Source organism: Plecotus auritus, assembly GCF_963455305.1.
Source record: "Plecotus auritus genome assembly, chromosome: 11".
Taxonomy (NCBI): domain Eukaryota; kingdom Metazoa; phylum Chordata; class Mammalia; order Chiroptera; family Vespertilionidae; genus Plecotus; species Plecotus auritus.
In genome coordinates this window covers 19,797,710-19,813,918 of record NC_137777.1, presented here as the reverse complement: position 1 = coordinate 19,813,918, position 16,209 = coordinate 19,797,710, and the positions used below count along the sequence as shown (strand labels likewise).

Sequence of the window (16,209 nt, the reverse complement as noted above, 5' to 3'; positions counted from 1 at the left end):
ACAAAATAATACAAACAAAATAAGCTAACACAAAGTCAATTCTCAATAAATGTCAGTTGTCCCTCCATTCTCATTCAGGGACAACCTAAAGAATGCCCAGATCTGGCCCGGCCGGTGTGGCTCAGTGGTTGAGCATCGATCTATGAACCAGGAGGTCACGGTTCGACTCCTGGTCAAGGCACATGCCCGGGTTGTGGGCTCGATCCCCAGTGGGGGTTGTGCTGGAGGCAGTCAATCAATGATTCTCTCTCATTACTGATGTTTCTATCTCTTTCTCCCTCTCCCTTCCTCTCTGAAATCAATAAAAATATATATTATTTAAAAAGCCAAGATTTGTACTTACAAGTAAAAGGACAGATTTTTAGACTAACAACAAAAGAGATAGATTTTCAAATGTGAGGTTAAGGATAACTTCAGACTTATTATTCCACACTTTCATGATAAAGGAAGAGAAGTGCTTACTGGAGAAAGAAAAAATCGTTATGTTTCTATTCAAAATGAAGGCGACTCCAGTCAAAAGAGGAAAAAGAAGAATCAAACTAAAAACAGAAATGGAGAAAGAGAAAAAAAAACAGTGTAAACAAGAAAATAACTTGTATGTATAAAAGTTTAACCCATTAATAAAAGTAATTTTAAAAAGGGGAAACCTTTTAAAGAGATCAGAAGTAATGAAAGAGATTCTATTACTATGGAAGATAATTAAAAGTGGGTGAAATTACCCTTAGCTACATGCTCACGTTTTTAAATGTGGACATAGATAACAATCTGTAAAATTAAAAATTAAAAGATAAAAACCCAGTTCCACAGGAAGGGAAGTGTAAGATCAATTATCTGAAAGTTAAAGATGAGCTCCCACATACGTAGAAGCTGCATGCTCGGCTGTGGATGAGACCTCTGCAGGTATTATTTTCTGTAATAGGAACCCCATCCACACTGACTTGAACAGTGTAGGAATCTTCTGGCATTGCTCTGGAAGGCAAAGGAAGAACATGTAAGAAACGCAATGACCCTTTTATTGAATGTGTAGTACTAGTGAAAAGACTACATGTCATTTTTGAAGAGGTGTCTACAATTTTAACTGGTGGACAGTTAAATTCTACTTTACATTTTGAAAAGATGATTCCATCCTGAATTTTGCACTGCAAATTCTAAATTATGGACCTCGAGCAAATGCTTATTCTAAGTGCATTGGTGCTTATTGAAAAGGAAAATAAATGCAATAACAACAAATCCTATCTAATAAAAGAGTAATATGCAAATTGACTGTACCTCTGCTACACCCACAATCCACGCCCACAATCCAGGCCCACCAGCCAATCAGGAGCGAATATGCAAATAAACCCAACCAAGATGGCTGTGGCCACAGAGAGCAGGAGGGAGGCTTGGGTTTCCCTGGCAATGGAGGAAGCCAAGCTTTCTGCACACCCTGGCGGGTCCAGGCCTCCACTCCAGGATACAAAGTTTCAATTATAGAAGATAAATAAAGCCCAACAGAAATGGCAGCAGCCACGGAGCTGGAGAGAGCAGGAGGCTAGAGTTGCCCCCGGCGATGGAGGAAGCCAACCTTTCTGCACACCCTGGCCTGCCTTGGCCTCTGCTTAAGGCTACAAAGTTTCAATTATAGAAGATACATAAATCCCAACAGAAATGGCTGCTGCCACGGAGGGAGCAGAAGGCTTGGCTCCGCTCCAGGCTACAAAGTTTCAATTGTAGAAGATAAATAAATCCCAGATACCAGGGCCACCGCTTGGGTCACTGGGGGGCGTGGCCGGCCTGCAAACCACCACAGGCCTCTTGCCCAGGTCACCCCACACCCTAAGGGAACCCCCACCCTGATCCGGGACACCCTTCAGGGCAAACCAGCTGGCCCCACCCATGCACCAGACCTCTATCCTATCTAATAAAAGAGTAATATGCAGATTGACCATCACTCCAACACACAAGATGGCTGCCCCCATGTGGTCAAAGATCCTGCCCCCATGTGGACACAAGATGGCTACCACAAGATGGCCAGCAGGGGAGGGCAGTTGGAAGGGGCCAGGCCTGCAAGGGAGGGCAGTTGGGGGCGATCAAGCCTGCAGGGGAGGGCAGTTAAGGGTGACCAGGCCAGCAGAGGAGGGAAGTTGGGAGTGACCTGGCCTGCAAGGGAGGGCAGTTGGGGGGGACACAGGCCTACAGGGGAGAGCAATGGGGGGGACCAGGCCTGCAGGGGAGGGCAGTTAGGGGTGACCAGGCCTGCAGGGGAGGGCAGTTAGGGGTAAAACAGGCTGGCAGGGGAGCAGTTAGGCATCAATCAGGCTGGCAGGGGAGTGGTTAGGGGTTGACCAGGCTGGCAGGCAGAAGTGGTTAGGGGCAATCAGGAAGGCAGGCAGGCGAGCCGTTGGGAGTCAGCAGTCCTGGATTGTGAGAGGGATGTCCGACTGCCCGTTTAGGATCGGGCCTAAACGGGCAGTCGGACATTGCTCGAGGGGTCCCAGATTGGAGAGGGTGCAGGCTGGGCTTGAGGGACACTATCCCCCCCTATGCACAAATTTTGTGCACCGGGCCTCTAGTATAATAATAATCATTAAAAATAGTCACATATCACCTTGCTTTGTTTAAAAAGAAGTTTTAATCAAGTTTCTCCATAAGTGAGCTTTTGCTGCAAAAAAATAGCCAACAAGCCTAAAGTAGATGAATTCCTCTGTAATATATGCTACATATTACAATACCGAAAGTTACAGTTTAAAATGATTAATTTTTTTTTCACTAAATTGCTAATAACAAACATTAATTTGGGCCAATAGTAAAAAAACTTGAAATGTCACTATACAAAATATTGTCTTTAATCTTAATGGCTATGTCAAAATATTGAACAAAATTAATCAAACCTGACAGGAAAGCATAATTTTGATATTTTAAGGAGCATCATTACAATTTAACAGTAGCCATTTATCTTCTAAAAGAGATCAATAATGATAATAGCTCTAATAACCTGGATAAGAATATAGAATATATTTTATCATGCCCATATGTGGAAAGAACATTATAATTTATTGTAATAAAGGTATAAAATCATCTAAAATCACAAAATCAAAAACAGCTGGTAATCAGAAAAATATTATTTTAACACCAGAGTGATAAAACTATTAAAATACTAATATGCATAACTGTACTTCTGATATGATAAAAATGACATTAAAGAGAGTTTAAAACATACCTAGTATAGCATGTAATTTGAGTTGAATGACTTGCATCTTTTTCTACATCACAAGAAATGGATCGAAAAGAAGAAACTAATTGCACAGTGTTCCCCAACTCAGCATCATCAACTCCATAGTTAAACTGGTGTGCTTGAGCAAAACCTGGGAAAGTAAAAACACTCAAGTATTATTAATGGATTCTGTTCTTTGAGAGCTAACCATCGTCATTAAGTATTGAATTATTCAATAAATAATAGGGAATAGTACTGAATAAGCAGTTAGCTTATTTCATATTTATCCCTAGGATTATAATCTTCTTTGGGAGCAGAAAAATTAGACTTTAATTAATTTAAATCATAAAAGTAATTCTTGAGAATTGATTTGTCAGGTGCTATTAAATGCAGTGGAATCAAACAGCTTATAATCCAGTAGTAGGATAGGGAGGGGTGGAGCAAATAAACAAATATATTTTTTAAAGAATAGTTTATTGATTTTAAGAGAGCAAGGAAGGGAGAAGAGAAAAGCATGGATGTGAGAGCGAAACATCAATCGGCTATCTCCTGCACATCCCCTACCGAGATGGAGCATGCAACCTGGGCATGTGCCCCAACCAGAATCAAACCCTTTGGAGCCCAACCAAACCGAGCCACACCAGCCAGGGCGACAAAAATTTTATATACAAATATATAAATATGTATATATGTACATGTATACATCACCAGATGCTATATACTATATCCAGTGCTGATAACTGCTATTAAAAAAAGGCATGCTGAAGGGTATAGAAAGATTGCATGAGGGTAACAGTATACCACTATTTTACCATGAGTTTCTATAAAGCCAAGTCTGAGGTGAGGACTTGCAAGAAGTTTATCTGGGTGGTGATTTCTTAGGAACAAGGTGGAGTAAAGCCTGAACCAAGAAAAGTGGGCACCACTGAGGACAGCTGAGACTCAATCGTACTGGTAACTTGTAAGAAAAAGAGACTGCCTTTCACAATCGAAGAATCAACAGCAAGAAGCATTTATTCATCAAATCCTGCCCCCATGACCTGAGGGTTCCCACTGGGGGAAATAACTTCCCGCACTTACAGGCCGCGTGTCTGCCATGTGGGCTGCATGTCCCAAGTCCCTCCATTGGAGGAGCCCTGGGACAGTGGACAAAGCCATGCTGGGAGAAGTTAAGGCAAGAATCTGAAAGTATAGACTGAGACACAGTACAGGGGGATCTATGTGACACAGCTGTGGCTAGAATCACAGGTGAGGACAAGAGGGTGCGAGGCTGAGCATAAAAGGCACCTGATACAGTCCATACAGAAATGGCACCATCCAGAAGTTCTCATGCTCCATACTTTAAGTCCATTCCATTATCAAGACTCTAAGGTGGTGACTGTATGAGAGCTCTGCTAAGGCTCTAATACAAGGGGGGTTAGTGGGACAAACTACAGGCCACACTAATACAACTGGTCCTGAGGCTATAATGACACTAACCTTCATCCTCAAGATCTGAGCCCTTGGCTGCCTTGCCCTTGTTAGGTTGTGGTTGCCATAATTGCCTATTCACATTTATCATTGGACTTGGAAGCCAAGAGCTGCCTCCATGAATATTGTGAATTCCAGCCATACTCCTCTGCATTAGGTAAAGCAGCCCTACCTCTTCATGACCATCAGAATTGATTATCTCTAGTTGTCTACTAATTATGTTTGATGGATTCAAATGATCAGGTAGTAGTGGTAGTTTTAGTTCAGTGGAACCCATATTGGGAGCCTTGGAGGAACCTAAAATTGCAAGGATAGAAAGCACAGGTTCAATTTCTGGATCACTGGGAGTGATAATGATGGAGGGTGGGGGCGAACTATTCAAATATCAGAACTTAATTATGTACAGAACTTAATTATGTACAGATCATTTGGTTCTCCCAGGACAATAATAAACTTAAAATCAGTATAAAGCAAGAAGGTAAACCCAGAGATGTAGACTTACCTCTTTAAAATCCTATGTATTCATATTACTAATGTTAGAGAAAATAAATATTAAGTATTTATCTTAAATTGTCAGTAGTTTTCAAGTATGTTCCAACAGAATGATCATCACTATGATATGTGCTCATATTAAATAGCCTTTACTAGTTGAAGTGGCTGAATTGGGGTGGCCAGATATCTGTGTTGTGATTGCTTTTTAAATTACTGACCATTTTCAAAGTTCTACAAAGGTCCATTAGAAGACACAAATATTGCCTGGTTTAGTGTAGGAAGTAGGACTTCACTGTGCCAGATGTTCACAAATGCCAAGTTCCTGAACTTCAGCTCTGATAGAGCTGCATGTCAGGGGACAGTGCTATTTAAGGACAGGGCATTTGGACCCTGATATCTGGGTTGGAATGCCGGCTCCAGCATTTCCTTGCAGTATGACTTTGGGAATTTGAGTTTTATAGATAAACTCTGTCTTAGTCTCCTCATCAGAAAATTGACCATAATAACCTTATTGGATTGTTAGGAAGACTAAATGAGGATATATATATATATATATATATATATATATATATATATATCGCTTAATATGGTGCCTGGCTCATATGTTTAGAGCTTAGTTGATATCTACTCTTATTCTTAGTCACAAAAATCCTGAGGTTTAGGTTCAGTATTAATATCTCTTTAAAAACCTACAGAAAACTAGTAAGTGGGGCCCAGGATTCAGATCCAGGTTGTAGATGCCAACCAGGCATATTTGTGATATTCAGAGAAAAATAATATTAAAGATGCACATTACCAAGCTATTACTTGTTACCCAATGTAACTTCCTCCAGACCCTATGTCTCCTCTCCTATCCTTTATATGTAAGAAAAAAGTAAGCAGAAACTCAACAAAAGGTAGGGATTTTAATAAACACCATTTTCTTCTTCTAAGCTTAAACGTTAACTGAACATGACTCATCCAGCATAGACTAAGGTACAAATAGAAGCATCAATTTAACATCTGAAAAGATATTTGCATTGAATTCACAGTTTTGAATCTAGAAAGGAAGTTACTGCTAAAATGGAATTATGAGAAGACACATGAAAACACAGAAAAGCAAGTTACTTGTAAACCCGCATGTTCCTTCTGCCAACTTCTGCTTATCTTTGGAGTTCACATTGAGTTTGGAACACACAGAAGGGATGCTGGCAACTAACTAAAGAATGGAAAGTTTTCATTGTGATGTGGCTCAGGATGTGATGTATGTATTATTTTCCTATCAGGTACATGTCACATGAATGATATGTTAATGCAGATATGTTCTTGAGCTTTTCTAAGACAAATACAAATGTAAAAAATAACACTAACAAAAGATGATGTTTTTAGTATATGTGCTGCCGAAGCGAGCACCAAAAGATGATGTTTTTAGCTTAGGAGTTTCTCTCTCTCTCTCTCTCTCTCTCTCTCTCTCTCTCTACATATATATATATATATATATATATATATATATATATATATATATATATATATATATAATTTCCCCTAGGAATAAAATCTATGGAAAAAATGTGAACCAAATTGGTAAGATTTTTGTAAATATTTTCATTACAAATTTTGCTAAAAGAAGCATAGAAATATTGTTTTCAGCTAATTCGAGAGTTAATAAAATATAGAGGAGTCACCTTTGAAAAGATTTTTAATTTAAAATTATATTTTAAAAAATTGAAAAGAATCGCCTTTAAAAATAATTTTAATTGAAAAGTATAATTCTAAATAAATAATTGGGCACGAAGAGATACCTCTGGAAGTACTCCAAAGGACAAAGATCACAGGAAGGGTTGGGTGTACCCTGGAAACAGAAAAGGTTGAAACTTCAAATGGAAATTCCTAACATGTTGATGTATTTTTTTTTTTCTTTTGCAGAAAAACTGGAGACAAGACTTGCCAGGCACGAAAACTGGGACCTCCCGATAGCAGCCTTCATGGAAGATGCCAGCTGCCGTGTACCATTCTGGCTGTTACAGTTTCTCTACCTCAGAAAAGCAGGGTTGAGAGTGTATAAAGCTACTTAAAAGTTGTAATATTGAAAATCATGGGGGGAAAAGGTGCCGTGTAATGGAAGAAACTCCTAAAGAACGGAACTAAAACTATAACATAAATGCAAAAGAATAAAAACAATAAGTTAGCTCTAATTTATGGGGCATATATCATATATGGGCACCTTAGATACATCATCCATTTCAATATTCACAATAGCCACAATAGGTAGGAATTACTATCCCATTTTACTGATGAGGAAGCTGAGGCTTAGAGCAATAACTTGTCCACAGGCACATAGTGGGAAGTGGCAAAGATGGAACCAAAAGCCATAATGTTATAAAAATTGTGTAATTTGCCCTGACTGGTTTGGCTCAGTGGATAGAGCGTCGGCCTGCGAACTGAAGGGTCCGGGTTTGATTCCAGTCAAGGGCATGTACCTTGGTTGCGGGCACATCCCCAGTAGGAGGTGTGCAGGAGGCAGCTGATGGATGTTTCTAACTCTTTATCCCTCTCCCTTCCTCTCTGTAAAAAAATCAATAAAATTAAAAAAATTTTTTTGTAATTCAACACTTCATATTAACAAAAATATATATGCTGGACACTGTAACAGCAAAATGTAGAAAAAAGACCCAAAAGTTAACTCACTCCTTCTATCTTCCTGATATTTTTAAATAAAGGAAAACATGATAAATATCAAGGAAGACAATAAATACAAGGTGTGAATATAATGTAATAAAACCAATTGTTAGAAACACTCTATAAGAGTGGTTCTCAACCTTCTAATGCCGCGACCCTTTAACACAGACCCATCGAAAACACAGATATTTACATTACGATTCGTAACAGTAGCAAAATTACAGTTATGAAGTAGCAACGAAAATAATTTTATGGTTGGGGGTCACCACAACATGAGGAACTGTATTAAAGGGTCGTGGCATTAGAAAGGTTGAGAACCACTGCTCTAGAACTTAGCAAAATAATAACACAACCTCTCAAACCAGTTAATATCCATTTAAGATGTTAAAAGGACAGAGAAGTATTTCTATGATCATGCCACTGCACAAAACACTTTTACGTGGGCATCGTGACTGTAAAATTATGTATCTTTGGTTCCTGAAGCACAGTCTTCAGGACAAAGAGATGCAATAGCAAATTTTGCCTGTAAAAGTGAATACTGTGTTTGGAAATAGCTAAAAGTCACTTAGATACATCAAAATATTAAAGTAGATCTTTCTAGAAGGTGAAATTTCACTTTCTAAGTAAAACTTTTCTATGATAGTTTACTTTTTCATCACTTTTACAAAAATAAAACACTTAAACAGTCATATGGGACCAAGATTTGAGTAATCATCTGGCATTTACAATTTCATTTGGAAAGTGTTCTTGTGTGGTTAATAACTTAGCTCTATGTGTCATTCTATACATGGAGCATCAGGTAGAGACAGCACTGATGGATCATGTATATATTCCTTCCAAATAAGCTTTGTTCAAGTACCATATTCATGTAGCTATAGGCACTGTGGTGTGTTTTGCAAATTCATTATCATTGCTTTATACACATTCTGCATACATAACATGCCCCTCCAACCTACATAAAACAGTAATTAGACTCAGCCTCTGAAAAATACACACGCTAACACATTTTAGTCACCAACAGTGTGTCATTAAAGCAGAGAGAATGAAGACAAATCTGGGGGAAGGTGCTGGTATCTGCAATTCAGAAAGATTTAACTACTCTAGAATTCCCTGCCTAAAGCACCTATGAACTGATGCTGATGGGGAAAACTAGAAATTCACCATGACACTTTGTGCTTCATAGGATTATCACTCCTGAGCCTCAGAATGTACACAAAAGAGCAAAGGTGATAGCTAGATTCACAAGGATATTCTTCCAAACTGCCTTAAGGAAAGAATGCTTTGTTTTTTCTATTTCTAACTAGGGATGATCTGGATCTACGTACTTAAATTCAAGCTATGGTTCCTGGATCAGAAAAAGTTCAGGTCTCAAAATAAGAAAATAGCTGGGTGGTTTTATTGTTTTGTTTTAATCTGGGTATTTCTTTCATGCGTGTAAATCCATGTCAAAAAACAAATTGCTTTTGTCCCTGGCCGGGTAGCTCAGATGGTTGGAGCATCGTCCTGATGAGCCAAGGTTGTGGATTTGATTCCTGGTCAGTGTACTTACAAGAATCAACCAGTGACCTACTGTTAACCAAAAATAAGCATAAAATAAAGTAACATGATACATCAAATATATGAGACTCATGGAAATAATCTGCTAAAGGTCTGAACACGTGTGTGAGAGTCTTCCCAGAATAAATCTAAAGAATAGTGAAAAATATCATTATTATAGAACTCATGTTTAATATTAGTGTGTTGCAACAGGTTTTGTTGGAATCCTAGTTTATTTTATCATAAAATTTTCCATTAAAGTATTCCAAATCCCAAAAAATTTTCAAATCAGTGTCCAAATAAAGTGGTCAGCCATTATCATCTTCTGTATTAAATACCAGTGCACAGGAGATATAACTAAGAAATAGTCTTTACAACATGGAATATAATACTTAATTATATGCATTTTATTTAAAAATAAATAAATTAAAATCTAAAAAAAAAAAAAATCAACCAGTGAATGCATGAATGGATGGAACAACAAATTGATGTTTCTCTCTCTTCCTTCCTCTCTCTCTCAAATCAATAAGTAAAAAAATTTTTTTAAAACCCAATAACTTTCAAGCACATTATGTCAACAGCAATTTACAATATAAAGGAACTATAGATAAAGACATTTTAAAAATAGTCCTTAACAAATACATTACCTCCAGGTGTTTAATTCTTAAAAAGAACACTTTAATTCAAAATATATTGTTCACAACTTAGAGGCATAAACCATTTTAAGTATATCCTTGAAAGGTTGAATTCTGCAGAAATATTACTTAGAAGTACTGAAGAAATAATATATATGTATTAGAATTACATATCTCGCTTTGTAAATTCTTTCACTCCAAAAACTTCTCATTTCTCTTCTTGTTATAGACAAAGTAATCACTTTCGTTAATATTCTTTTAAAAATTTTCTTTCTCATCTTTCAAAAATTTGTAAGCAATGAGTACCACAACCATTTAGATTCCAAAGGCCTTGTGGTTAAAAGAAACACATATTCCTTTCTAATTGTAGTAATTATATATATTCACTGATTGCTTACTATATTTTCATCCCAAGACCAGGCAAGAAGAGAGTCATACATAACTCATGCTTTGATGAAGCACATAATGAGGATTGTTGGCAGGAGAAGGGATCCAAAACTCTACTGTCAATTGCCTTTCTCCTCTCATTACCATTCTATTTCTCTCTCATACCCTCTTACTAACATTATAACCCTAAGCCCCCAACATGTATTATTTGATATAAAAACTAATTAAATATTAGAGACTCATGAAGAGCAAAGCAGACAATTGCAGAGTTGAGCTATAGATTAGTCATTAGAATCCAGATCTTAGAATTAATCAAGTAATTATAATACGAATTCAGATGATCTTGTTGATAGAAGACTCTTGGCAATTTCATTAACTGTTAAAGGGGATAGAGTTCTACCACTCTGGCCAAGTGGAGAAATAACTCCAGTGGATTTTTTTTTAATCATAAGGCCCTGAGTGTGAAAGAAGTAGTCTTTAAAGTACCTCCACCTTGGCAAAAAAAAAAAAAAAAAAAAAATGCCAAAAGAGCATCCATACCTTCTCCTTTGATAGTCAGTCTTGTTGCTCCATTTATGCTGCCATATTTAGGTATTATTTCTGTGACTTTAGGAATTATTTTAGAGCCATCTGAAAGATATTAAAATACAGTAGAGGGAAAATTATCAAGGACTTCATTTCAAGCATCAAATTTCATATCATGTATTACAACACCGTTAGAAAAATATCATGAAGGCTATAGTCTAAAAGTAAATATACCAATGTTTTATTTTTGGCTCTACTGCTAACCAATGACTTGACAGGGAGTTAAGCATTAACTTAATTAATACTCATTGATCATTTTCATCATTCTTATCTATCCCATTATAAAACACTTATTAAACCCTTAAATTCAAGCACACAGGAAGTGCAAAGCTAGTAGAATCAACAAATAATCCAGGTGCAAAGAGGAATGTTGTGCTTTAAGAAGAAATTGTTTTCTATGACAGAGTGAGACTTCAGCAAAGATCATTTCTGGGATCTTTCTAGCCTCCTAATGCTAGCAAGTTCTTAATGCACACGTCACTGATTCATTCAACAAACGGTGTTACTGTGCCTGAGGATATAAAAGTGCATAACATGCCCTAACTGGTTTGGCTCAGTGGATAGAGCATTGACCTGTGGATTGAAGGGTCCCAGGTTTGATTCTGGCCAAGGGCTACATTCCTGGGCTGCCGGGCTTGATCCCCAGTGGGGGGCATGCAGGAGGCAGCCAATCAATGATTCTCTCTCATCATTGATGTTTCTATCTCTCTATCCCTCACCCTTCCTCTCTAAAATCAATAAAAATATTTAAAAATAAAGAAATAAAAATGCATAACAATCCCAACTTCCCAGAAGTTTAGCTTGCACAGTACAGAGTGACACAAGACAGCACCGGGGCCACATAGATGACTCAGATGGGGCCTTTCATTCATACGTCTTGGGTCACACCTGCTTATTGAGAGAAGAGGTGTCCCTGCTGCATTTGGGAGGGCAAATATCAGTTAGCTAGACTGGACCAATTGTGGGAAAGGCAAAGAGTTCTAGAAGGGGTGGGTGAGTGGCTTCCTTGGAGAACTGTAAGCAATGAGTTAAAACAACTCAAAGATACCCAGTGTGCAGTAGAGTTTATTTTCTTCTTAAACTGTACAGATCTGGGTATTATTAAATCCAGTAACAAGTTCTCAGAGTAGGTAGGAAAATTTAAGTGGGGGTGGGGGGGAGGGCACAACTAAAGAGAAAGGTGAAAAAAGTTATGATTGTATGGTTCATTCCTGCCTGAGAAAAGTTTAGCAGGGACTTCGCCTATAAGGCCAACAGCTCCCAGCATAAAGAAGACTAGTCCCCTGACCCAACGCCTCTGTGCTTTAGGCCTGTCTTTGCCAAGAGCCCCCGGCTGTTCCCGCTCCAGGCACCTCCGTAACTTCCAGCCGCCCACAGCCGCCAGTAGGAAACTCCAGCTGGATCCTATCTCCAAGGCCATGCTGCTCCGCACCTATCTCAGGTTCATCCTCCAGTTATCTCCACGGACAACTCCAATTTCTTATCTTATCAGTCTCTTCCCAGCCCTCTCCTGGGTATTACTTTGAAGGCACAGGGCAGCTGGCCCTGGAAGTGACTGACACCCGCCACGAAGGCCCACTTCTGTCCCCCTGGGAGACTTCCCTTAAGTGGGGCCCAAGGACCCCAGAGGAGAGAGAGGGAGGACTCGGCTGCCTCTCTGGCCTGGACCCCCACCACCAATCCCCCAGGCCACATGTCCGTCCCATTTCAACAAGTCACTTGGGAGAGGAGGTGAGACTCAAAACTCTGGCAAGCAACACTGATGGATTAAGAGCAATCTCTCCCTCTCCCTCGGTCTGTCCGCGTCGGGCCCGCCTTCCAGGTCCTTTGGTCCAGGATGGCCAAGCGGCGGCACCCACAGCTTTGGCGCAGAGCTGGTGGCCCGCGGTCCCGCCTGTCCCGCGCCCCCGGGAGCAGGGACCGTGCCTACATGCGCTTCTCCTGCGCGCCTCCCTGGCGCCCCCCATGGGTTACCTGTGTGGGGGTCCGCGGCGCACAGGAGCAGCCCCCAGAAGCCCCAGGTCCCCCAAAGCCACAGGTGTCCCATCGCGGCTCGAGTTCCGCGGAGTCCAGCGCGCCGCTGCTCCCCGCCGCCGCGCGCGCCTGCGCTCAGCCCGGGGATCGCCACTCACTGGCGCGCCCGACCTTCCCACGCGCAGGCCGGGCGGCCCCGCCCCCGGCGATGGGGCGGCGCCCTGGGGTTCGCACACAGAGACGCACCGGAGGCGAGCCCGGCGGGGCCACCCTGCGCTCCTCAAACCTCCACACGCAGACCTGGGGCCCAACAACCTCAGGCCGTCCACTCCTTTGGACGAGAGAGATCCATGGGCAAGTTTTCCGTGAGTCTCGCCCCTTCCCCCATTTTCCTTACCTTATCTTTCTTACTAATTTTAAAAAAATTCTGGGCCGGTATACGTTCGTGGCCTGTCTGCTGTGATTGATTATTAATCGACCCCAGTTGGGCCTAAAAGTCCAACAAATACACTAACCTCACACATTTCCCCCTTTACATTCAAATAAGTTCCTGCTTTCCCCATTAAATTAATGTATATACACTCTAACTGCTGATAGCTCAATTAATGTATGCATTAATAAATAATATTAGGAATTTATATCTATCTCACTGGGGTTATGAAAATCACGCTAGTATTATTGATGTCCCAAACACCATGTCTAGTGCTCAAGAGACTTCAACTCACCATAATCTCAGAAGGACCATTACCACTACCATTACCATTACCATTACCACTACCACTACCACTACCATTACCATTACCATTACCACTACCACTACCATTACCATTACCACTACCACTACCACTACCACTACCATTACCATTACCATTACCGTTACCATTACCATTACCACTGCTGTTGCTGTTATTATCCCCACTAAGGTACAGACGGTTCAGTTGCCTAAGGCCATGCACCTAAGTGTAACCTGAGGACTCACCCCTCAAACAGTGACTCAGATTCACTGCTCTTTTCCTCTCCACCGCCCCCAATTCCGCAGAATTCTAGTGAGGTCTTGTGATGCTTATGGCACACTTACATTTAAAAAAATATTCATTGTTTATCTGAAATTCAAATTTAACTCAGCATCCCATATTTTTATGTATTAAAGCTGACAAGTCTAGGGAGGAGGGAAAACAGAAGAAATGAAAAGAGAACTCTAAAATAAGTAAATGAAATTGGGTCCTTACATTTTATTTTTTAAAACATGTTTTTATTGATTTCTAGAGAGAGGAAGGGAGAGGGGACAAAGGAGAGAGATGGAAACATCAATGAGAAATATCAGTTGGCTGCCAGCTGCTGGGGGTCTAGCCAGCTCCCCAGGCATGGGCCCGGACCAGGAATGGAACGGTGACCTCACTGTGCATGGGTTAGCGCTCAACCACTGAGCCACACTAGCCGGGCTTGGGTCCTTACCTTTTAATAAATAATATTAGAAGTTTATATCTATCTCACTGGGGTTATGAAAATAATTTTGTTAGATCTGGCTAATTACACTTACCTAATAATTTTTTGCAAACTGACTTCCAGCGTCACCGCTCTACTGAAAATAGTGTCTGGAAGGGTACCACAGACCTTCCTTCTCCTGGAACTCTGTAGCACGTGACACTGGTAACATCTTTCTTGAAATTCCATTCCTCTGAATAGGCTTGGGTTTCTTCCTACCTCTCCAATCACTTCTAGCTCATAAAGGGTGTCCCCCAAAAATGTATATACACTCTAACAGCTGATAGCTCAATTTTGAAAATGAACTGTATTTTAATAAGCACTGCCTTTATAATTATTCAAATTGTGTGTATGCATTTTTTAGGACACCCTGTATTTTTCTCTTCTATTTCTTCCTGGAAACTGGCATTCTTGCAGGTTCTATTCCCTTGTTCCTTCCTCTCTCTGAAAGCAGGCCAGTTAGCAGAAAATCAGCTAATTAAATGGCAATTTGTCAATTAGTTATTTGCAAATTTACAAAATTTAGAGATTGTAATTTTTTCTAACAATACTTAGTAGCCTTACCAAGAATAATTTAGCAGTATCAACAAAATAGCTATGAAATGTGTAAAGTGTATATGACAATATCAATATCCAAAATAAAATTTCATGTGGGAATTTTTATATATAATTGTTTGGCTAATTTTAATTCCTTTCTGATTAAAGTTAATTCCTTCAAATTAAAGTTAGATTAAGTTAACCTAAATTAAATTTTGGATGCTTTCACTAAAAAGTAATTTAAATGAAATTTAATTCAAAATTCTGATTTTCTCAGATTCTTTTTGAATTTATAAATTAAAATGAAATACAATAGGCTACATGATTCTAAAAAGAATATTAAAAATTATTTAGTATGAAAAAGTAGAAAATGTCATTCAAAAGTATTATGAAAGAAATCAGAAGTAGATGAAAAATCCTATCCTGGTAAAGCTTATAAATATTTGTTAAACTACAGTCATTTAATTTGCAAATTGGTCATTCAGTAAATTGATCATTTGGTTAATTATCTTTAGGAAAGTTGATATTTCAGCAAATTAGCCTAAATTTCTTATAAAGCAAAGAACTATAATTTGCATATATAGATTTTCATTCAACTCTAGTGGAATGAATGAGCATCTCTCTCTAAATAGTGCTTATTTATACAATATATCAATTTCCTGAAAGAGATCACACCAGTGAGATTTTTAATCTTGAATTATTAACAGAAGTGTATGGGATAATGTGCAAATAAATAATTATAACTAGATGGAAATTGATATAAACAAAAGGTCAACTTGGAACCAGAGAAAGTAGTTATGTAGTTTACATCATGATTTAAATTGTATTGACCTCACCCCTATGTACATAGCAGTACAATTTACAATAGCTAAGATCTGGAAACAGCCCAAGTTCCCATCAATAGATCAGTGGCTAAAAAAATGCTGTGGTACATTTACACCATGGAATACTATGCAGCAGTAAAAAAGAAGGATCTCTTACCCTTTGAGGCAGCATGGAGGGACTTGGAAAGTATTAATGTAAGCGAAATAAGTCAGAGAAAGACAAGTATCACATGATCTCACTCATATGGAGAATCTAATGAGCAAACTAAACTGTTGAACAAAATAGATCCAGAAACATAGAAGCATGGAACAGATTGTTGAATCTCAGAGGGAAGGCGAGGGTGGGTGGGAAGAGGTCAACCAAAGAACTTGTATGCATATATGCATAACCCATGGAGACAGACAATAGGGTGGTGAAGGCCTGGGGTGGGGA

At 39.2% G+C, this 16,209-nt stretch overlaps 1 protein-coding gene across 1 annotated transcript in view; it reads right to left on the bottom strand.

Moving 5' to 3' along the window:
* The window catches only part of PKHD1L1 (PKHD1 like 1), a 140,977-nt gene extending 127,883 nt beyond the window's left edge, over positions 1 to 13,094 (bottom strand). Inside the window, exons 1-4 of the mRNA XM_080646789.1 lie at positions 12,931 to 13,094; positions 10,912 to 11,001; positions 3,200 to 3,344; positions 861 to 969 (exon numbers count right to left, since the gene is read on the bottom strand). Of these exons, the coding sequence (XP_080502915.1) occupies positions 861 to 969; positions 3,200 to 3,344; positions 10,912 to 11,001; positions 12,931 to 13,003 (417 nt within the window). The 5' untranslated portion in view covers positions 13,004 to 13,094. The remainder of the gene's footprint in view (positions 1 to 860; positions 970 to 3,199; positions 3,345 to 10,911; positions 11,002 to 12,930) is intronic.
* Between the last annotated feature and the right edge of the window lie 3,115 nt (positions 13,095 to 16,209).